At 44.4% G+C, this 24,751-nt stretch overlaps 1 protein-coding gene across 1 annotated transcript in view; it reads right to left on the reverse strand.

Moving 5' to 3' along the window:
* Window positions 1-24,333, reverse strand: part of gtf2b (general transcription factor IIB) — a 38,460-nt gene extending 14,127 nt beyond the window's left edge. The window contains exon 1 of the mRNA XM_080195185.1: window positions 24,213-24,333. Coding sequence (XP_080051311.1) covers window positions 24,213-24,229 — 17 coding nt within the window. The 5' untranslated portion in view covers window positions 24,230-24,333. The remainder of the gene's footprint in view (window positions 1-24,212) is intronic.
* Between the last annotated feature and the right edge of the window lie 418 nt (window positions 24,334-24,751).

Raw genomic sequence — 24,751 nt, forward strand, 5'->3', positions numbered from 1 at the left:
CAGTTTCCTCCAGGTGCTTCAGTTTCTTCCCACAATCCAAACCTAACCCAGGTTGATAGTAGGGCCTGCGTGAGATTGGTGTAGGCTCAACAGGCCAAATGCCTTCCTTCTGTACTGTACGGATTCTATTCCATGATTGTATGTCTGACATCCAGCACTGGATGAGCAAAAGTTTCCTCCAGTTAAATAGTCATCTTCAGTTCCCACCACAAAACCATTCCCTAGTCACCGACTCCATTCATTTCTTTGAATGACAGTGAAGCTGAATCAAACTACTCAAACTTGGTATCTACTTAACCCTCCAATGTTCAACTACATATCCTACCATTACCTCTTCTCTAAATTTGCACTCCTTCATTGTGGAGTCCATGAGATGTAGACAAAAGTCATAGGTAGGAGGATTGGAATGAGGCAGTGTTAAAATGGGCAGCGCAGGTTTGTAGGGCTGAAGGACCTGTTTCCTGTGCTGTGTTGTTCTTTGTTCCAATACAATCTACATCTATCTCCATACGGTGCTGGACAATTAAACAACACACTGGAGGAGGAAGCAGCTCCACAAATATCCCCAACCTCAAGAACAGAGGAGCCCATTGCATCAGTGTAAAAAAAGAAGCATTTGCAACGATCTTTAGCCAGACGCAGCGAGTAGATGATTCACTTCAGTCTCCTCTGGCAGTCCCCTTCAAACAACTGTGCAACCTCAAACAGGCCGTTGTCTGCAGCAAACTACCCAGCCTTCAGGAGAACAGTGACCACTACATCACACAACCCTGCCACAGTAACCAGCACAAGACGTACTGGATCATCGGCATGGATGCCATCACCTCATGAGAGCATCATCCACCAGGCACATGGTAGATACTCTTGAGACTCAGCCAACATTGTCTACCTGGTACGCTGCAGAAAAGGATGTCCCAAGGCATGGTACATTGGGGGGACCATGCAGATGCTACAACAACGAATGAATGAACACTGCTCAACAATCACCAGGCAGGAATGTTCCCTTTCAGTCGGGGAACACTTCAGCAGTCATGGGCATTCAGCCTCTGATCTTCAGGTAAGTGTTCTCCAAGGCAGTCTTCATGACACACAACAACATAGAATTGCTGAGCAGAAGCCGATAGCCAAGTTCCGCACACGAGGGTGGCCTCAACTGGGATCTTGGGGTTCATGTCATATTATCTAACTCCCAAGACTTGCCTGGGTTTGCAAAATTTCTAACTGTCCTGGCTGGGGAGAATACACATCTCTAACCTGTGCTTAACCCTCTCTCTACTCAATGTCAGTACCTTTAAGACTTGATTACCTGTAAAGACATGCATTCCAATCATTATCTTGTAAATTGAGTTTGTGTCTTTATATGGGATCTAGAGCAGTATACAGCTTGTAGGAAGGAACTTAAGGAAATTAGGTGAGCCAGAAGAGGTCATGAGAAGGCCTTGGCAGGTAAGATTAAGGAAAGCCCTAAGGCATTCTACAAATATGTGGAGAGTAAAAGGATGAGATGCGAAGGAATAGGACCTATAAAATGTGACGGTGGGGAAGTTTGTATAGAACAGGTAGAAATAGCCGAGGTGCTTAATGAATACTTCGGTATTCACGATGGAAAAAGATCTTGGTGGCTGTAGTGCAGGCTTGCGGCGGACTGAAAAGCTTGAGTGTGTGGACATTAAGAAAGAGGATGTGTTGGAGCTTTTGAATAGCATCAAGATAAATAAGTCGCCGGGACAGGATAAGATGCACTCCAGGTTACTGTGGGAGGTGAGGGAAGAGATTGCAGAGCCTCTGGCAATGATCTTTGCATCATCGATGGAGAAGGGACGGGTTCCGGAGGACTGGAAGATTGCGAATGTGGTTCCTATATTCAAGAAAGGAAATAGAGATGGCCCAGGAAATTATCAACCGATGAGTCTAACATCAGTGGTTGGCAAGTTGATGAAGAAGATTCTGAGAGGCAGGATTTATGAACATTTGGAGAGGTATAATATGATTAAGAATAGTCAGCATGGCTTTGTTAAAGGCAGATCATGTCTTACGAACCTGGTTGAGTTTTTTTGAAAATGCAACTAAACACTGACGAAGGAAGAGTAGTGGATGTGGTTTATTTGGATTTCAGCAAGGCGTTCAATAAGGTGCCCCATGTAAGGCTTATTGAGAAAGTGAGGGGGCATGGGATCCAAGGGGATATTACTTTGTGGATCCAGAACAGGCTTGTCCACAGAAGGCAAAGTGTGGTTATGGATGGGTCATATTCTGCATGGAGGTCAGTCACCAGTGGAGTGTCCCAGGGATCTGTTCTGGGACCCTTACTGTGATTTTTATAACTGACCTGGATGAGGAAGTGGAGGGATGGGTTGGTAAGTTTGCTAATGACACAAAGGTTGGAGGTGTTGTGGATAGTGTGGAGGTATGTCGGAAGTTGCAGCGAGACATCAATAGGATGCAAGACTGGGCGGAGAAGTGGCAGATGGACTTCAACCCACCACCTGGTGTGAAGTGGTTCATTTCGGCAAGTCAAATAGGATGGCAGAATATAATATTAATGGTAGGACTCTTGGCAGTGTAGAAGATCAGAAGGATCTTGGGGTCCAGGTTCATAGGACTCTCAAATCGGCTTCACAGGTAGAGGATGTGATTAAGAAGGCGTATGGTGTGCTGGCCTTCATCAATCGAGGGATTGAGTTTAGGAGTCGGGGGATAATGCTGCAGCTTTATAAGACCCTGGTCAGACCTCACTTGGCGTATTGTGCCCAATTCTGGTCACCTCATTACTGGAGGGATGTGGAAGCCATTGAAAGGGTGCAGAGAAGATTTACAAGGATGTTGCCTGGATTGGGTGGCTTGCCTTGAGGATAGCTTGAGAGAGCTCAGTCTTTTCTCCTTGGAGAGACAAAGGATGAGAGGGGACCTGATAGAGGTATATAAGATGAGAGGTATTGATCAGGTGGACTCAGAGGCTTTCCCCCAGGGCTGAAATGGCTGCCACAAGAGGAGACAGGTTTAAGGTGTCGGGGAGTAGCTAGAGAGGAGATGTCAGGGGTATGTTTTTCACTCAGAGGATGGTGGGTGAGAGGAATCAGCTGCTGGTGGTTGTGCAGGCAAATTCGTTAGGGTCTTAAGAGACTTCTGGATGTGTAAATGGGACTTAATAGGATTGAGGGTTATAGGTAGAGATATGATCAGAGCAACTTGTGGGCCTGTATTCTAGGAATAGCCAACCCTAGTCAAGCTGGTTCCACAACACTGGCATTTACTCAGCAATGTAGAAAATTGCTGAGGTATGTTCTGTACACAAAGCAGGACAAATCCAGCCTGACCAATTACCACCATGAGTTTACTCAGTGAAGCGACACAAGAGGTATAATGAACAGTGCCATTAAGAAAGATATTTATTTCATGTCTCTTGTAAGAGGCATGTTTAGAATTCATATGTTTTGTTGCAGGGTGCATAAGGAAAAACTTTTAAATTGGTAGTTGGGAACATAAATACTCATTTTAGACAGTGTCCAAGTAGAGCTAATGCATTTGCATTTACTTAGGTTCCCTCTGGGTGTTTGAGTCGAGTTTGATTGTGTTAATTGACAGTCATGTGATTAATGGGAGGCGCAAAGTTTGCAGGAAATAATGTCTTCAGTTTTGTTTTAAAATAAACAATTGCTACCAGGACTTAGAAGAAAGCAATGTCTCTCTCCAGAGAGGCTTGAAAAGTTCCAAAACTGATAATCCAAATCACAGCAAGTATGCCCATTTTGCTAAAAAATTTTAAAGAGGGGGCTTAAGTTGATAACAGCAGTATTGTTTGACTTGAAATTCAAGTGATAGGTTAGCAGTTAAGAATCGTTTTATGACATTTATGCATTGTTCAATTGTTAAAAGCTAATTCATTTGTTATAGTTAAATATTTGTTTTCGCTACAAGCAGACACAGGTTTAATGTGCTGGGGAGTAGGTACAGAGGAGATGTTGGGGTAAGTTTTCCACTCAGAGGGTGGTGAGTGAGTGGAATTGGCTCCCATTGGTGGTGGTGGTGGAGGTGAACTCGCTGGGCTCTTAAGAGAGACTTCTGGATGAGTACATGGGATTTAATGGGATTGAGTGTTATAGATAGGCCTGGTAGGTAGGGATATGATCGGTGCAACTTGTGGGCCAAAGGGCCTGTTTGTGTTGTAGTGTTCTATGATAAAAGATCAGAAATGTCAGTGGAATTGTGCCTGGATTAAAACATTTTATCCTCACACTAATGCCAACATAGAAAATTGTTGGGATTTAGTCTGGCTTCATAATATGCCTTAGGTTTCTGACCCAGTACTCTAACAGAGGTCATCAACAGCCACCTTCAAGTGGTACTTACTCAGCAATAAGCTGTTCACTGATGCTCAATTTGGGTTCTGCCAGAGCCATTTAGCTCCTGATCTCATTACAGCTTTGGTTCAAACATGGACAAAAAGAGCTGAACTTGAGGTGAGGTGAGTGATTGTCCTTGATGTCAGGGCAGCACTTGGCTGGTATAGTGTCAAAGAGTCCTAGTAAAACAGGAATCCATGAGAATCATTGGGAAAGCCCTCCGCTGGTTGTGGAGTCATATTTGGCTCAAAGTCACAAGTAAAGCTTACATTAATACTGCAATGAAATTACTGTAAAATTCCTTCAGTTGGCACAGTCCAGAGCCCGTTCAGGTACATAGAGGGAGAATTTAGCATGGCTAATGCACCTAACCAGCACATCTTTCAGAACGAGGGGGAAACCAGAGCATCCCCATGCAGACACAGGGAAAATGTGCTCACTCCACACATTGTGACCCCAGCCAGGAATCAAGCCTGGTTCCCTGATGCTGTGAAGCAGCAGTGCTAACATGGCATCCAAGATGGTTCTGATCATCAGAAGTCAATCATTTAATTTCCAGGACATCATTGCAGCATCACAGAGTAAGCTCTAGGCCTGATCAGCTTCAGCTGCTTTATCAGTGGCTTTTCTTCCATCGTAGGGTCAGAAGTGGGAACATTTGCTGATGAGTTCACAATGCTCAGTACCATTTGAGATTTCAGATACTGAAGTAGTCCATGTCAAAATGCAGCAAGATCTAGGCAATATCTAGACTTGGGCTGACAAATAACATTCTTGATACATGAGTGCCAGGCAATAATCACCAACAAGAGCAGATCAATCCATCTTCTCAGCTGACATTCCACAGCATTACCATGCTGTGTCCCCCACTATCAATATTCTGGGGATTACCATCAGCTAGAAACTGAACTGGCAATAGCTAGTCATGGTTACAAGAATTGGTTAAAGACTAGGAATCCTGCAGTAAGCAATTCACCTTTTGACAAATGTAGAACAGTACAGGCCCCTTGGCCCTCAACATTGTGCTGAATGTCCAAAATCCAAGATCAAACTATCCCATTCTGCATAATTCTGGTGCGCTCCACAGTGCCTATTGTGGAATAGGATACTTTAGGAACTTCCAAGTTCCTAAAGTATCCTATTCCACAATAACAGTAGGCAGTGTATTCCACACCCCAAACAGTGAAGAATTTATTTTGGACATCCCTATATTTACCACCATGAACCTTATAGTCGTGCCCCCGGTAACAGCTACATCCACCCGATGAAATAGTCTCTGCACTTCCACTATCTATCCCCCTCATCATCTTATAAACTTCTATTAAGTTGCCTTTCATCCTCCTCCACTTGAGAAAAGCCCCAGCTTCCTCCACCTTTCCTCAAAGACCTACCCTCCAAACCAGGGAGCATCCCAATAAATCTCTTCTGCACACCCCAATGCTTTCACATTCTTATAGTGAGGTGACCAGAACTGAACAATGTTCCAAACGTGGTCTCACCAAGATCTGACATAGTTGCAGCATAACCTCACAGCTCAAACTCAAGTCCCCTGTTAATAAATGCTAACACACTAAGCCTTCTTCATGGCTCTATCCACATGAATGGCAACCTTCAGAGATCTGTGGATATGAACCCCAAGATCTCTGTTCCTCCACATTCCTCAGAACCCTGCCGTTGACCCTGTAATCCGCATTCAAGTTTGTCCTACCAAAATGAATCACCTCTCACTTATCAGGGTTAAACTCCATCTGCCACTTTTCAGCCCAGCTCTACATCCCATCATTGTCTCTTTGCAGCCTGCAAGAGTCCTCCACCTCATTCACTACTCCAACCTTGGTGTCATCAGCAAATTTACTAACCCACCCTTCAGTCCCCTCTTCCAAATCATTGATAAAAATCAGACTCCACAAAGCCTGTCCACCATCTCCAGGGCCCAAATTAGACGTGTTCTTGAATGTTTTCCACCTGGACTGAATGAACTCCAACACTGAATCTCAACACCATCCAGGACAGATTGTTACCCCTTTGACAAACAGTCAATGCCTCCTCCACCAATGGTGGCATCAGATGTGTATCATCTACACAATGCACTGCTGGAACTCACCAAGACTCCTTAAGCAGCACCTACCAAACCCATAACACCACCACTTAGAAGGCAAGGGCAGCAGGACATGAGACCACCACCTGGCGTTTCCCTTTCAAGCATATACCATCCTAACTTGGAAATATATTGCTGTTCCTTCACTGTCACTGGGTCAAAATCCTGGAAGTCCCTCCCTAACACTGTGGGTGTACCTATATCTCGGACTGCAGTAGTCCAAGGTGGCAGTTCTCCAAAATGGCAAAGAGGAATGCACAAGATCATGACAGATAGGCTATCCTTATTCAAAATCCTAGAATAAAGAACAAAGAGCAATACAGCACAGGAAACAGGCCCTTCGGCTCTCCAAGCCTGCGCCACTCATCGGTCCAACTGGACCATTCGCTTGTATCCCTCCATTCCGAGTCTGCTCATGTGACTATCCAGGTAAGTCTTAAACAATCCCAGCGTGTCCACCTTCACCACCCTACCTGGCAGTGCATTCCAGGCCCCCAGCACCCTCTATGTAAAAAAACCCTCAGAGTTAAACCTCGCCCCTCACCTTGAATCTGTGACCCCTCGTGATTGTCACCTCCGAACTGGGAAAAAGGTTCCCACTGTTCACCCTATCTATACCCGTCATAATTTTATACACCTCTATTAGGTCTTCCCGCGTTCTCCATCTCTCCAGGGAGAACATAAGAAATAGGAGGAGTAGGCCATCTAGCCCTTCGAGCCTGCCCCGCCATTCAATAAGATCATGGCTCCACTTTCCCACCCTCTCCCCATAACCCTTAATCCCCTCGCTTATCAAAAACCCATCAACCCGCGTCTTAAAAATATTTAGCGAGGCAGCCTCCACCACTTCAACGGGCAGAGAATTCCAGAGATTCACCACCCTTTGAGTGAAGAAGTTCCTCCTCAACTCCGTTCTAAACCACACCCCCCTTTATCTTGAGGCTGTGCCCTCTAGTCCTACTGTCCTTTGAGCAGGAAGTGTCTCTCCACCTCTATCCTATCCATCCCATTCATCATCTTATATGTCTCAATGAGATCTCCCCTCATTCTTCTAAACTCTAACGAGTACAAGCCTAGTTTATTCAGCCTCTCCTCATAGCTCAACCCCCTCAACTCCAGCATCAGCCTAGTAAACCTCCTCTGCACTCCCTCCAAGGCCAAAATATCCTTGCGTAAGTACGGCGACCAAAACTGCACACAGTACTCCAGCTGCGGCCTCAACAATGCCCTATACAGCTGCAGCAAGACCTCCCTACTTTTATATTCAATCCCCCTCGCTATGAAGGCCAGCATCCCATTAGCCTTCCTGACCACCTGCTGCACCTGCAGGTTGGGTTTTTGCGACTCATGCGCAAGGACCCCGAGGTCCCTCTGCACCGTCACCTACTGCAGTTTTTCGCCACGTAATAGTCCTTCCTACCATTATTCCTACCAAAGTGGACCGCCTCGCACTTGCCAACATTAAATTCCATTTGCCAGTTCCTGGCCCATTCGCCCAGCCTATCTAGATCCTTCTGCAGACTCTCCACACCCTCCACGCAACTTGCCGTTCCACCAATCTTGGTGTCATCAGCAAATTTCAACACCATACACTTGGTTCCCTCCTCCAGATCATCTGTATAAATGGTGAATACAGTGTCAATACCCTTAACCCCACTGTCCCCAATTACGACTACGTTCCTCATCACCTTCTCTTTGCCTATATCCTACATCTGCATCACTGTACTATGCACAGTTTGCTCACCAACCTCACCTCCCTCGTTCTCGTCCACACTGGAAGAACCTCAAACCTGTTATGCATATTGAAAGGCTGAGGCGTCCGGTCCCCACCCTCCTTCCTCTGGTCCCCACCCTCCTTCCTCCTCTCAGCAGCCCCCTCTTGTTCCTGACCCTTAGAGTTAGCCAGTCTAGGGGGGGGTGGATGTCTCTTGCACCCCATTGACAATGGCACCCTCTCTCCCCCTGATGAGCCTCAGTGTCTGAAGCTCAGAGGCCAGCTCATCTATCTTGAGCTAGAGCTCCTCCAGCAACCTGCACTTACTGCAGACATGGTCACTGGGAAGGACCCTGGGGTCCACCAGCTCCCACATCATACAGAAACAGCACATCACATGCCCCTCCATTATTCACTGTAGTAGTATTGAAAATTTCCACACGAACTTACCTGGCCCTTTTTCTCCCCAGCCCTTTGATCCTAAGCCCTAATAGCTCACTCTGCTTCCCCCTCACTCCACTGCCCGCTGTCTACACCAGGCCTCCTTTTAAACCTGGCACTGTTTTAAAGCCTGCTCACCCACAAATCCCTGCTATCCACTCCCTTAGAATTCTTAAAACGGTAAATATAAGAAGCCCGCAAAAATGCTTTTAAATGATTTAAAGAGTTCTACAAGATAAGTTCTTACTACGAAAGTGCTTTAAACTTATTTAAACAGGTTTTTAACAGGTAATTTCTTATTGACTCTCTGCTCCCTCACTCGTCTGCTCCAGCAAACAACGAACCACCCCAGTTTAACCAATCTCTCCTCATAGCCAAGACCCTCCATACCAGGCAACACCCTGGTAGACCTCCTCTGCACTCTCTCCAAAGCCTCCACGTCCTTCTATAAGATGATTAGAGGTTTAGATAGGGTGGATAGTGATAGCCTTTTTCCTCGGATGGAGAAAGCTAGCACGAGGGGGCATGGCTTTAAATTAAGGGGGGGTAGCTACAGGACGGATGTCAGGGGTAGGTTCTTTACCCAGCGGGTGGTGAGGGATTGGAATGCCCTGCCTGCTGCAGTTGTAAATGCGTCTAGTTTGGGGGCGTTTAAGAGATCTCTGGATAGGTTTATGGACGAAAAGGGATTGGTATAGGCTAGTGGGTCATTGTTTTTGTAACTGGTCGGCGCAACATCGTGGGCCGAAGGGCCTGTTCTGCGCTGTAATGTTCTATGTTCTATGTTCTGGTAGTGCAGCAACCAGAACTGGACACATTACTCCAAATGTGGCCTAACCAATGTTCTATACAGCTGTAACATCAGACTCCAGTTTTTATACTCTATACCCTGTCCTATAAAGGTAAGCATGCCATATGCCTCCTTCATCTTCTCCACCTGTGCTGCCACCTTCAAGGACCGGTGGACTTGCACACCCAGATCCTCTGGGCCAACTGCATATGGATATCAAAATTTTGATTTTCCAATATTGCATGGAAGCCTAGATTTACTTAGACCAAAGCCAAGGCTAGCTATAATTTACATTAAATAAACTGGCTAGAAAAGTAGGAAATGAATAATACATAGGGGGTACCTATAAATGAGCTTGTTTTCAACATGCTCACTGCAAAAGTCCGCAGTAAACTGCACAAACTAGACTTCATGCTTCCATGGTTGAAGTATGAAAATGTGCAGTTTTTGGATGTATGGATAATCGATCTATTCTTTACCACTGAGCAGATGCAAAAATGAAGTATTCATATTTCAGTTACTGGCTCTGCCACATTTGACCAACTTGTTGAATACCAAGTTTTATCACTATCTTTAAAATGTGAGACAAACTAAAAAATTAGATCAGATCTAGAAAATGATAGTGCATGTTTTAATTTTCAGTGTTTACATAAACAATGTTCAGTAATTGATCAGTCTGATCAAACTAAGGTTTTTGATTACTGAAAATCACATGGTTAATATTTAACTTAAAATTGGTGTGGTTTACTGATGGATCTATAATATTTTAAAGACTATTTCATTTCCCTTGATTGCAATGCCATTAGTCATACTACATAACCCATCAACTCCAGAAACAAATGGAACTAAATGTAGGCAAATTACAAATATACAGTGCATCATATTACTGCATTATCAAGAATGCACATGCAATGACATCAACTAGACTAGTATATCCAATCTTGGATGTGTACATTAATATTTTTCACCATTACACAAATTAAAATATAGATACCATATTGAGCACATAGGCTTAGTATGATGACAAAACAACTTGAGAACTATTAACCTCTAGAAACGTATTTGTGTATTTTTGATATTCTTCACATTGTACAGCGTGTCTGAAAAATATACCACATATAATACAGTCCAAGGATTCAAAGAAATATTGCTATTGAACAGAATACTTCTGCTTGCAACACATATGGAATGCATGCTTCTGCGCTATGACCAGATACAAACTTAATCAAATGTAAACGAGCTTTTTTTAAATGCGGCAGAAACTCAGCAGTCCGGCACTATGGAGGTGGAAACGATTAAATTTCAGATCAGTGATTCTTCGTGAGAACCATTTCTGCCATTGTTCCAGTCTTGACAAAGTGTTATCACACAAAAATGTTAACTGTTTCTTTTTAACAGTACCTCTGGGCCAAGCATGTACGTCAGTATTTTGTTGTAGGGCGACAGGAAGTAGTAACAAGCCTAAAGAACCAAGAATAAGCAGAGATATTCAGGATATGAGAAGGAACAGGAGCTTTTTAACAGGTACAAAGGGAGCAAATCAGTGAAGGCAGAGTGGAGTTCAGAAAGTGCAGGGTGGAGCTTAAGAAAACAATAAGAGCAAAGAGGGGATATGAGAAAGCTCTGGCTGGTAAAAGTAGGGAAAAATCCCAAGATATAGATATCAATGGGAAGACAGTAACCAGGGCAAGAATAAGGCCTATTAAGAACCAAGAGGTTGCATCTGTGGGTGGAGCCAGAGGACAATGGTATTGTGTTAAATACTTCACGTCCATCTTCACCCAAGGAGAACGAGGATAAAGGTATGGAACTCAGACTGAGAATTCTTGAGCAAATTGACATAGGGAAGGACAACGTATCAGAGGATCTGGCCAGCTTAAAAGTAGACAAATCTCCAGGTCCAAGGCTGCTGTGGGAAGCAAGGGAGGAGACTGCAGGGTAGCCATGAGAGAGATGTCAACACTGGAGAACAGCTGATGTGGTTGTTTTTTGGGTGGGGGTGGGGGGTGGTAGGGAGGTGGTGGTGGCAGTGATAGCCTAGTGGTATCATCACTAGAATATTAGCCCAGAAACTCAACTAATAGTCTGGGGATCCAGACCTTGGTTCGAATCCCACCACAGCAAATGGTGGAATTTGAATTCAAACAATATCTGAAATTATGAATCTACTGATGACCATGAAACCATTGTCGATTGTCAGAAAAATCCATCTGATTCACTACTGTCCTTTAGGGATAAAAATCTGCCATCCTTACCTGATCTGGCCTACATACGACTCCAGATCCACAGCAATGTGGTTAGCTGCCCTCCAAGGGTAATTAGGGATGCACAATAAATGCTGGCCAGCCAGTGATTCCCATGTCCCACAAATGAATAAAAAATAAGTAGCGTTGTACAGATACGCCTGGGAATGACTGAACAGAGTCTCATGTCAGTGGTAAGGAAACTATTGGAGAACCTATCTACACTTGGCGGGGCCAGATTTGCTCAGGGATAGTCACATGGCTTTGTCAGCTGGAGGTCATGTCTGTCTAACAAACTTGCCTGAATTTTTTGGAGGTAACCTGGTTTTAGATGAGGGCAAAGCTACTGATGCAGTCGCTATGGATTTCAGCAAAGCCTCTGACAAGTTCCCACATGGGAGAAAGGCAAGTGCATGTGGGACACTAGGTAATTTGACAAGGTGGATTCAAAATTGGCTTTGTTGTAAATTGATGACAGAAGGCTGCTTTAGCGACTGCAGACCGGTGTCCAGTGGTGTACCACAGGTCCCCTATTATTCGTCATTTATATAAACAACATAGATGACTACGCAAGACGTTGAATGAGTTTGCAGGTAAAACCTTTTTACCCAGAGGGTGGTGACTGCCTGGAATGCTTTGATGGGAGGGGGGGTAGTATTGGAGGCAGGTTGCCTCTCATCCTTTAAAAAGTATCTGGACAAGCACTTGGCCTATGTGCCAGGTTCTGGTAAAAGGAACTAGCTCATGTTGGCATAGATTCAAGCAACCACTTCTCTCCAACATCCCCCCACCCCATCAAAAGCATAAGTTTGGATTTTGTTTTGCTTGCTTTCAAAGCTCATCTTCATTCTGCTATTAACATCTACTCTGGACAAATTGCTTGTTTCTTTACTACTACCACTACCATTTAATATCATCTTTGCCTTTCATTCCATTACCCCTTTAGCATTTAATCTCCCTCACCCTCTTCGTTTCACCTGAAAATTCCCCTCCCCTTTTTCAACAGTATAAAATCCACATTTCTACTTCTCTCTAGTTCTAAAGTAGAATCACATTGGACTTGAAACATTAACAATTTCTCTTCAGACCTGGAGAGTCTTTACAGCACTTTTGTTTTTATTTCAAAACTTCAGCATCTATTAGTTTAATTATATATAAGATCAGACACCCAATTTGTTTCCTGACTAACGAGCATAAATTTCTTAATTTTTCCTCACTCATTTCAGGTCTTTTTTGCACTAGGAATCAAGCTCATGGTTTGCCTTCAGCTGGGTGGGCCACTCGAGGTTTGTTCAGACAAAAGGGCTATACATTTTGGCCACAGCTTGCGGTCTTGTCTTCTACTCTGGCCACTTATGTCAAAATTTACTTCTTGAAAAACTCCTGATCTGCAATGGTTACACAAGTTAACATTAAGATTTCTGCAACAATTGCTCTCACTTTATCATTAGTTATTTTTAAACAAGCACATTCCTGTGGATTTGAAGTCACATTTAGGCTGAACTGGTTAAAGACAGGGATTTCCTCTCCTGAAGGATAGAAACAAGCCAGGTGGGTTTTGACAAAGCAGGAAAGTTAAAATAAAACAGAAGGCTCAACTTTGTTCCAACAAATTGCACATCATCTGATTGGGTTCCACATTTGGAACATAGGAGATTAAGAAACTGGTCTTATTCTACAGAAGCCCCTAATCATGTGTAACTTCTTACTATGCCATCAACATGAAGACTAGAGAAAATTTCCTTTCCAATCTTAAACAACTCATTGCTTTGTTGTACTCCCACAATAATTTCAGTGAGCATTCCCCAGAACAGCCAGAAATTTGGTCTTGCCCAGATATGCCAGCTTCCAGGTTTCTGCAAATATTTCTCCTACAGTCTGTTGGCATAGTAGCCCCCACATGTTCCAAACAGAACTCAGAGGACAGGGCTGGTTAGCAGTGGGGACTCAATATCAAAGTCAGCAGGACCGAGGATCAATTGGCAATACTACGTTCACTGATGACTAGCTTTCACAGTGGATCACCCCAGGTCCATGTCAGTATCAATTCATGGATTCCACAGAATATTGGAATTTTAAAATTTCGAATAAGACTCCCCTGCAAGGGAACTGTTGGGACATGATTCCCACTGTTTCTGGAAAACAACCTGTTGCAGTCCACCCCAATTTAATGCCTTACAGTCAGATGCCTACATTTGATACCCACTAAGTGTGGCACCATGCCCTTGAGTTGGTGGGGGAGATGCTGGTGTACTGCTTCCCTGCTGATTTTCAGAATCAAACATTTTCAATTTGATGAATTCAGCTGTTGTAAAGAAGTTGTTTCTAACAATTATTTCAGAGATTAATAAATTAATTTCCTGCACAGAACTGTGCCTGCCTACTGAGTGGACCCAAATTACCAAATATTCTCCCATCAGCTGAAATACTGCTGCAAATGCAAATCTGTACATTTAAGTTTCTGTTTCAACGTATCACATGTATGAAATGAGGAATCCGTCACTGCTTCTCAACGTCATTAAATAGTTTCAAATTGAGATTTGTTTTGGTTCAAATAATCTTTCATTTTTGAGGAAGAACATGGACACTCTCCCTGGTGTCCTGACCAATATTTATCCCTCAATTAACATCTAGATTATCCTGTAGTTATCAAGTTGCTGTTTGCAAGAGCTTTTGGTGCACACACTGGCTGCTATTTGCTTTATATGTTAACAGTGACTACAATTCAAATAATACTTGAATGCAAAACACTTTGGGACGCCTGATTGTCATGAATTGCACCAAAAGCAAATTTTATCTTGTGTCGATGTGGTTCAGACAACAAGGAGGAAGACCATAGAAAATACACAATGGAATTTGAAGAAGTTAATACAGGTGGAATAGAGAGATTATGTGAAAAGATTAGCAAGCAACATTAAGTTTAAAACAAAATTTTCCTTAGACCTAGAGACAGAGGTTGTGGCTGAAGTACTTTGCATTTATTCTCTCAAACAGGTTACACCAAGATAGTACTGGAGGAAAAGTACTAAAAATTAGTATTACTCAAAGATGGAAAGTCACCTGATCCTGATAGGGCATTCAAAAGGCAGAACTCGCAGAGATAGTCATCACAGTCTTTCAGTCCTCATTGGATACAGAAACAGAGCACTGGAAGGTTGCTATTATACATCTATACAGAAATGGGAGGGGGTTAACCTAAAACTACAGTCAGCCTAACACTGAGGCATGGGGGGGGGGGGGGCGGTGTTGGTGGTGGTGTGTGGAGGAGGAGAGAAGTGAGAGAGAGAGATGACGACAATTCAGGTTAATCAAGTAGACCCAGCAAGATATTGTAGGCTAGTAGTGTCCAACACGCTTATTCTATTTGACGTTAATAGAGAAGGTTGACAAAGGTAGTGCAGTGGATTTACATGCAGACTTTTGGAAGATATTCGACAAAGCACTACATTAGGAGGATGAAGATCATCAAAATTCAAGAAATTATGGGAAAAGCAGCAGCATGGATACAAAATTGAGTCCATGACAGAAGGGAATTGATGGTAGTAGATGGATATTTTTCAGACTGAGAGGTTTGCAAGTGGTTTTCACCAAGGGTCAGTTTTGGGTCCATTTCTCAGTTTGATTGTCACGAATGGCTTGGGTTCAGATCTAGGGAGTAGCAATATAAAGTTTGCAGTTTACAGAAAATGTAGCAAAGTGGTAAATGATGAGACAGTTATGGGCTTTAGGAAGGTGGATTATGTTAAAATAGGTAGAAGTACGGTTGACTGCATTCAATGCAATAAATGTAGACTGCTGCATACTGGGGTGGACTAATAGAAGATTTTGAAAGCAAAGATAACACATCTTGGTACCCATGTACACTAACCCTGTGGGTGAAAAAGGTACATGGATTACATGTAATCAAGAATAGACTAGAGGGGGGGGGGACAAACTGGCTGTAAAAGTTTCTATATGTAAAATGAATATTAAATCTCCAGATCCTGATAATTTTCATCCCAGAGTACTTAACAACATGACCCTGGAAATAGTAGATCCATTGGTCGTTATTTTCCAAAATTGTTTAGACTCTAGACTAACTACCAGAACTAGAGGGCACAGCCTCAAAATAAGGGGGGAGCAGGTGCAGTTTAGAACAGAGTTCAGGAGGAACAACTTCTCTCAAAGGGTGGTGAATCTCGAGTTCTCTGCCCATTGAAGTGGTGGAGGCTGCCTTGTTGAATATGATTAAGTCACGGGTAGGTAGATTTCTGATGGATAAAGGAATTAAGGGTTATGGGGAGCAGGTGGGTAAGTGGAAGTGATCCACTTCAGATCAGCCATGATCTTATTGAATGGCAGGGCAGGCTCAAAGGCCTACTCCTGCTCCTATTTCTTGTGTTATGTAGACTGGTTTCTACAGACTGAGGGTAGAAGAAAACAGAAAACCATACAGCAATGAGTTTAATGTCAGTACTGGGGAAATTGCTAAGATCATTATCAAGGATGACTTAGGTCAACATTTGAAAAGCAGTAAAGAACATAAGATCATAAGAAATAGGAGCAAGAGTAGGCCATCTGGCCCTTCGAGCCTGCCCCACCATTCAATAAGATCATGGCTGATCTGTCATGGCTCAGTTCCACATTCCCGCCCTCTCCCCATAACCCCTAATCCCCTCTCATCAAAAACCCATCAACCCGCTTCTTAAAAATATTTAGCGAGGTAGCCTCCACCACTTCAACTGGCAGAGAATTCCAGAGATTCACCACCCTTTGAGTGAAGAAGTTCTTCCTCAACTCTGTTCTAAACCGCCCCCCCCCTTTATTTTGAGGCTGTGCCCCCTAGTCCTACTGTCCTTTCTGAGCAGGAAGAGTCTCTCCACCTCTATCCTATCCATCCCATTCATCATCTTATACGTCTCAATGAGATCTCCCCTCATTCTTCTAAACTCTAACGAGTACAAGCCTAGTTTATTCAGCCTCTCCTCATAGCTCAACCCCCTCAACTCTGGCATCAGCCTAGTAAACCTCCTCTGCACTCCCTCCAACGCCAAAATATCCTTGCGTAAGTACGGCGCCCAAAACTGCACACAATACTCCAGCTGCGGCCTCACCAATGCCCTATATAGCCTCAGCAAGACCTCCCTACTTTTATATTCAATATATAATCAAAATCAGTATGGATTTGCAAAAGGGAAATCATGCTTGACAAATCTACTGGAATTCTTCATGAATGTAACTAGCAGAGTTGACTGAGGAGAACCACTGGATGTGGTTCATTTGGACTTACGACAAGGTTTCTCATAACAGACTACTATGTAAAGTTAAAGCACATAGGATTGCACGTAATTCCTCAAGCTGGATAGAAAGCTTGTTAGCAGACAGGAAGCAGAGTTGGCAAAAGTGGGTCTTTTTCTGATTGGCAGTCAGTGGGGCTCTGCAGGGATCTGTGCCATGACCCCAAGTGTTCACATTATATATTAATGATTTGGAAGAGGGAACTGAATGTATTATCTCCAAATTTGCCAGATGATACAAAGGTGGATGGGAGGGTGAGCCATGAGGAGGATGCAGAGATGCTTCATAGAACACTACAGCACAAACAAGCCCTTCAGTCCACAAGTTGCACCTAAGAGGCCATAGAACTATCTGTAACTCCCAATCCCATTAAATCCCATATATTCATCCAGGAGTCTTTTGAAAGACCCCAGCGAGTTTGCCTCTACCACCACCGACAGCAGCCAATTCCACTCACTCCCACCCTCAGTGAAAAACTTACCCCTAACATCTCCTCTGTACTTGCTTCCCGGCACCTTAAACCTGTGTCCTCTCGTAGCGACCATTTCTGCCCTGGGAAGTAGCCTCTGAAAATCCACCCTATCTATTCCTCTCAACATTTTATAAACCTCCATCAGGTTGCCTCTCAACCTTGGTCTCTCCAGGGAGAAGAGACCTAGCTCTCTCAACCTATCTTTATAAGGCATGCCTCCCAATCCAGGCAACATCCTTGCAAATCTCCTCTGCACCCTCTCATAGCTTCCACATCCTTCCTGTAGTGAGGTGACCAGAACGGCGCACAGTACTCCAAGCGAGGTCTGACAAGGGTCTTATAAAGTTGCAGCATTGTGATTTGGACACAGAGGGGGCATCTGCATGGCAGGTGCAGTATTATGTGGGCAAATGAGGTTATCCATTATGGTAGCAATAATAGGAAGGTGGATTTCTTGAACGGTTGTATATTGAGAGGTGTGGATACTCAGCAAGACCTTGGTGTCCGAGAGAATCAGCCGCTGAAAGCTAGTGCACAAGTACAGCAGGCAATAATGACATACTGGCCTTCATAGCAAGAAGATTTGCATATAGGGATGTTTTGCCACAATTGTATAGGGCATTGGTAAGGCCACACCTGGGGTATTATGTGCAGTTTTGGTGTCCTTATTGGAGGAGGGATGTCCTTGCTATAGAGGGAGTACAAAGAAGATTTACCAGGTTGATCCCTGGGATGGCAGATCTGTCACATGAGGAGAAATTAAGTCAGTTAGGCTTTAGCAGAGAGGATCTCAATAAATTTGAACAGAATAGATTCAAAAAGAATATTCCCAATGGTGGGAGAGTCCTGAACTGGGGATCATAATTTGAAGATAAGGGATAAACATTTTAGAACTGACAGAAATTTCCTAACTCAGAATGTATGGAAAGTAGTTGAGGCTAAAATGTTGTCTGATTTCAAGAAGAAATTAGATATAGCTCTAGAGACTAAGGGATCACTGGCTATGAAGGGAAGAGGGGAATCAGAATATTGAATCAGACGGTCAAAATGAATGGTAGGGCAGGCACGAATGGCCTAGTCCTGCTTCTAGTTTCTACGTATCCCATTTCGGCTGCAGGTATTGGAGACAATTCTGGGCCCCACACTTCAGGAATGACATTAATGCTTTAGAAAGAAAGAGGAAATTTACCAGGAAAAAGGGACTCCAGTTACAAGGAGTTGGATAAGTTAGGACTGATCTCCTTGGAACAAAGGAGCTTAAGACTTCCAAGATGAGGTTAAGAAAAGAGATTTTGGCAGTTCAACTGGAGAACAATTATTCCCTCTGTTAAGTGGATCAATAACTAGAGGTCACCAATTCAAAAGTATCAATAGATAGACAGAAGATGGGGATTTTATTTTCCACTTAGTCATCTGGATCTGGAACTCTAATTATATAGGTGCAAATTGATACTGTAAATAAATTATAAAAGCAAGTTGTACAAGGGGCTTGAAGATGAGGAGCTTACATTCAAAAAGGCAGGAACATGAAACTAAGTGCAACTGCCCTATCAGAGTCAGCATAGATACTATGGACCAACCAGTGCTGCAATTTTGATTTGATGCCACATTTATTGAGATATAGTGAAAACAATTGTTTTTTTGTGAGCTATACAGATGTAGCTTTACCACAGTGCACAAGGGAGAAAGAAATGAGAGGGTGCAGAATGTAGTGTTACAGTCATAACTAGGGTGTAGAGAGAAAGATCAGTTTAACATATGGTAGTCCATTCAAAAGTCTGATGGCAGCAGGGAAGAAACTGTTCGAGTCAGTTGGTACATATTCTCAGATTTTTGTATCATTTTCCTGATGGAAGGGATTATGTCCGGAGTGGATGGGGTCCTTGATTAAGCTGGCTGTTCTTCCAAGGCAGAAGTGAAGACAATCAACAGATGGGAGGCTGGTTTACACGATGGACTAGGCTACATTCATGGCCTTTAGCAGTTTGTGGTCTTGAACCAGGAGCCAAACCAAGCCATGGTGTGGTGCATCTGTAGAATTTGGGAGACAGTTGGAGCAGACATGCTGAATTTCCTTAGCCTCTTGAGAAAGTAGTAGTGGTGGGCTTTCTTAACTAGATCCTCAATGTGGAGGAATCAGGACAGGTTGTTGGTGATCTAAACAATTAGAAGCTCTTGACCATTTCCACTTAGTCCCTGTTAATGTAGACAAAGACAAGTGTCCTTGTTATCCAGGTGATCCAGGGTTGAGTGTAGGGCCAGAGAGATGGTGTCTATCATGGCCCTGTTGCAGTGATGGCAAACCGTAGTGAAACCAGGCAATCTGGGAGACCAGAGTTGATACATGCCATGGCTAACCTTTGGAAGCACTTCATAATGATGTGTTGCCAGAGACACTGGGCAATAATCATTAAGCATGCTGCTGGTTTTTCTTTGGTACAGGAATGACAGTTGTATTTTTGAAGCAGGTAGGGACCTCAGATCAGTGCGAGAGATTAAAGATGTCTGCAAATATCACCGCCAGCTGGTCCATGCAGAATCTGAGCCTGGGTTAACTTAAGGAGTCCCAACTGATGTCTGTAATGGTGATGTAAGCAGACAGAATGCATTGAGCTCACTGGGGAGGGGTGCATTGTTACCAGCAATTCTACACATCTTCACCTTGTAGCCTGTTACTTCATGCAGACCTTGCCACAATCTGTGGGTGTTCGTGAGGCTAGCCTGGGACTCTAGCTTGCTCTGGTGCTGTCTGTTGGCATCTTTGATGGTTCTCCATAGATCGTATCTATTTTTCTATTATAGGTCAGGCTCACCTGACCTGAATGCCTCAGACCTGTTCATCCATGGTTTTCCAACATGGATTTGCTTCTTTGACAGAGTCTGCTACTACGCACTTACTAATGAAGTCTGTTACTATACTGGTGTACTTATTCAGGTTGGCCTGAGTTCTATGGTTCAATGCAAATTGCTCAGTTTTTCTTTTTCCAACTCATTCTGTAATTTAAGCTGGTTCCTCTGATGCCGCTGTCTGGTTTGGTATCACAAATATGACCACTTTGCATTTGCAGGCTATCTGAGGTAATTTATGTAAATTAGACAGCATTGCTCTCAGTCCCAAGGATCACAATTTAACACTTTCCCTACTAACAAGTGCCTCTCAAGTACTCAATGTTTTCTAGCATTCACGATCATCAGCAAAGTTAATGTCATCATCAAGCTTTAAACATTACCCTTTTATTGTATTGTAGAGATTATCAGCCCTAAAAAAATGATACAGGGAGAACATTCATAGATCCATAAACACCTGCAATGCAGAGGGGTGCCATTTGGTCCATCATGCCTGCACCGTCAACAATCCCATCCAGGCCCTATCCCCTTAACCCCACATATCTACCAGTTAATCCCCTTGACATTAAGGGGCAACTTAGCATGGCCAATCCACCCAACCCACACATCTTTTGACTGTGGGAGGAAACTGAAGTGTCCAGAGCAAATCCATGCAGAAACAGGGGGAATGTGCAAACACCAGTCACTCAAAGCCAGAATTGAACTCAGGTCCTTGGCGCTGTGAGGCAGCAGTGCTAACTGCTGTGCACTCAACCAGAATCAGCATTTCTTTGTTAATACCTGTTCATTGGATGATGAGCATCATGGGCAAAGCTGGCATTTACTGCTAGTCACTCACTTTGTAAGGCAAGTTCATTTTGAACTTTGCATGACATCAGTAAATGTCCAAAGCAAGAGTACATCAGCTGTATTAATGGGACAGAACCATTTGACCTGAAAGACCCTAAAACAAAAAAGTTAATTAAGCTGCGCAGTTAAGCATAAATACATGAATTACCAATTATACTCAAAAGCCTTCAATTGGTGTCGGTCCTGAAATAGAAACCTATTAGCATGATTGGGAGATGTTGAGGATAGGGTTATCCCAAGTGAAAACAGCTAGCTCAGCACACGCTGGAGATTAAACCTGGAGCATTTATGATTGGTTGACCTGAAGTAAACCATCGCAACAGGCTGCTAGAATATGACAACTTTGTTTTGTATTCAAGTTGCTGTAATTATGTACTCTGGCAGCAATCCAATAAAACTAGTGTACCCAATTTTAAAAAATAGACATGCAAGTCAATTAGGTTATGCAATACAACACCAATGCACTATACCATGAAAAGACAATATATTCTCTATCTGAATGCTCTACAATCTAGTCTGCTACTTGTTATGAGGATGTTCTGAAGGTCTTTCTCTGGGGGCACAGGCACAATTTTTAGATTCTGCCACAGGCAGGAGCAGGCACTCCATAGCTACCCTCTATGTTCATCTAGATACTCGTCATTTCAACAAAAAATAGTTCAATGGTTTGTGACAGCTGTAACTGGGAGATCTAGTTGTTGTACATCCTGTAGATTGGGTGAAGCATTAAATAATGTACAATGTGCAGATGGTGGACCACCGATTGAGAAGCCAGGAGGGCCCATGATCAAAAAGCTCCACACTCCATGCAAAGTACACAGCCTTGCTCTACACCAACCACTACGTTGATTTGGCTCCCAAACCTTGATGGTAAGAACGGTGATCCCATTGAAAGCTAGAGGGAGCTAAATTTGCTTCCTTATTTGAAGATCGCCACCGGCTGACATTTGTGGCAAATATTACTTGCATCTTGCCAAATTACATACAAAGTAGGAGAGAAAAAGTGATCTAAGCATTTCACATGTCACTGAAACAATGCACACCACATCCCTAAACAAAACTTCAATTTCTTCTCCAAACTGAGGCAACTAAATAGGCTCCAGATGATGACAGCACTATCCTGTCAACCTGACTAAAAATGTGCAATAGCTTCCACTTGCAGGAAGCTCTCCATCTCTCTTTTGGACATTCAAAATTAATATAATTCACCACATGCAGCAAGGAACTTTAGCAATAACTCCAGCAACAATGTCCTAGGGCTCTGATAAATTGAGTCACACCAGGACCAGTCTTTGGCTTCAGTACAACTGGATGGTCTACCCCTCCAATGCCTCTTCACCCACTCCTGGCTGTCATACTTATAAGAACTGTATCTACTTTCAACCCCCAATTCCATGTCTGATGAAAGTATGAAACAAACACCAGAAAAATGTTGCAACCAAATTTGAAAAAGACTAAGCTTACTTTTGGCTGGCCCTTAATCACCATTCCTAACTGCACAGTCTGGAGATAACATAACCTTCAGTTTGGTATATTGAAATAGGAATCCACAAGGGAAGAGAGAGAACATGGCCTGTTGAAACGAGATGAAATAGCTTTTTGTGGTGAGAAGTGCAGGAGATGCAAAATCATGCATCTATCTCAGTATATCATCTGCAATGTTTTCCCGCCTTACAGATACAGGATATGGAACAGGTGCACATCAAGCTCAAAATTACACTTGAAAAAACCCATTGAAAGTGACAACAGACATGACTTCACAATGTCCTGATAGCAAGTTACATCTCTCCTTTGTTACTTGTTTTCATTGCACCCAACCTCAGAATCAACCAGCATTTCTTTGTTAATATTCATTCGTTAGATGGTGAGCATCATGGGCAAGGCTGGCATTTATTGCTCGTTTGCTCACTGCCCTTTGTAAGGTGATATAGCCACCATCTTGAACTGCTGCAGTCTGTACTGTGTAGGGACACCACCCACAGTGCTGTTGGGAGGAAATTACTGGATATCTTGACCAAGGGGCAGCAAAGCAATGGCGATATATTTCCAATTCAGAATGGTGTTTGGAGGTGGAAGGAAGAAAACAAGATACGTAATGAATGAAATGAATGTAAATGAACGCTGCAAAGAAACTGAGGTAAAATTGGGTTCAAATGCTTCTGGGGAAGGGGGGGCTAGTGGAGGAAAGAGAATTTCAGGAGACTGGACAGCAAAGAGTGGAGCAATTTGTGGGGGGGGCAGGGTGGGGGGAGAGAAACAGCACAGACCAATCTTTTGGGGTGGGGGAACAGGACAGCCCAACATGTGGGGGGGGGGGTGGGTGTGGAGGGGAGACAGGATGGACCAATGTGGCGGCGGGGTGGGGGGGAGGGAGGGTGGGGGAAGAGAAGGACAGACCAATTTTGGAGGGCGGGGGGGGAAGGAGAGAAAGACAGACCAATTTTGGGGGGCGGGGGGGAGGAGGAGAGAAGGACAGACCAATTTTTGGCGGGGGGGAGGGGAGAAGAGAGAAGAGAAGGACAGACCAATTTTGTGGGGGGAGAGGACAGACCAATTTGGCTGGCTGGCTGGCTGGCGGGCGGGCGGGGGGGCACAAAGGTTCCCAATGCCAATTGTGGCAGCTGGGTTTTGTACCAGCTACAACTGATCAGCCTGGGCGCGGGACGTGGGCGAATCTTCCGAGGGTTCGGCCTGGTGTTATGGGTATTCGTTGCTAGGGATGGAGGCGGCGCGGAACGAGCTTATTGACGAGTTTTGGGGTGAGAGCAGCGGATTAAAGCGGCCGCACTCCCCACACCTCAAGGCTCCGGGCAGCCTCCCCGCGCACGCGCACCGGAGGAGTGGGGGGATGGGCGGCGGGCTCGCGAAACAGAATCTCTAGGCCGCTCGGACCGGAGCCGCGCGCCGCACTCCCACCCTCCACCGCGCGCCCAACGGCCGCAGCAACTTTCCTCCCCTCCCCTCAAACCAGCCAGCCCGTGCAAACTCCCCTGGCCATCATCTCCCTTCATGACTCATCGCACCATTGTGGCGACGTGAATATATAATTTGTTACTTAAATAAAAATTGTCCTCAACCGCCCAGGATGAGCGGGAGGACGAACCGACCCGTCATCATTCAGAACCTCCCGCCGCTTACCGACTACCAGACGCCATCTTCCTGGTGAGCAGTCAGCGCCAGGCGCCGCTGCGGCCTCCTTTTATAAACGCACGGCGTCACGTGACGCGCCGGGCTGGACGCAGCAAAGCTCGCGTTGCCTGAAGACGGGAGTAGAGGCCGAAAGGGGGCGGGGCCTTTTGTCCTAAGAAGGTGAGGGGCCTCTTCCACTGAGGGGGTGGGGGCTTTCAGCCCGGGAGTGGGGTAGTTTCCTATACTGAGAGGGGGGAGGGGCTTCGTCCCCTATACTGAGGGGGGAGGGGCTTCGTCCCCTAGTCTGAGAGGGGGGAGGGGCTTCGTCCCCTATACTGAGAGGGAGGAGGGGCTTCGTCCCCTAGTCTGAGAGGGGGGAGGTGCTTCGTCCCCTATACTGAGGGAGGAGGGGCTTCGTCCCCTATACTGAGAGAGGGGGAGGGGCTTCGTCCCCTATACTGAGAGGGGGAGGGGCTTCGCCCCCTATACTGAGGGGGAGGGGCTTCGTCCCCTATAATGAGAGGGGGGAGGGGCTTCGTCCCCTATAC

The sequence above is a fragment of the Carcharhinus amblyrhynchos genome, chromosome 9 (genome assembly GCF_965287045.1).
Source record: "Carcharhinus amblyrhynchos chromosome 9, sCarAmb.v2.hapA, whole genome shotgun sequence".
Classification (NCBI taxonomy): Eukaryota; Metazoa; Chordata; class Chondrichthyes; order Carcharhiniformes; family Carcharhinidae; genus Carcharhinus; species Carcharhinus amblyrhynchos.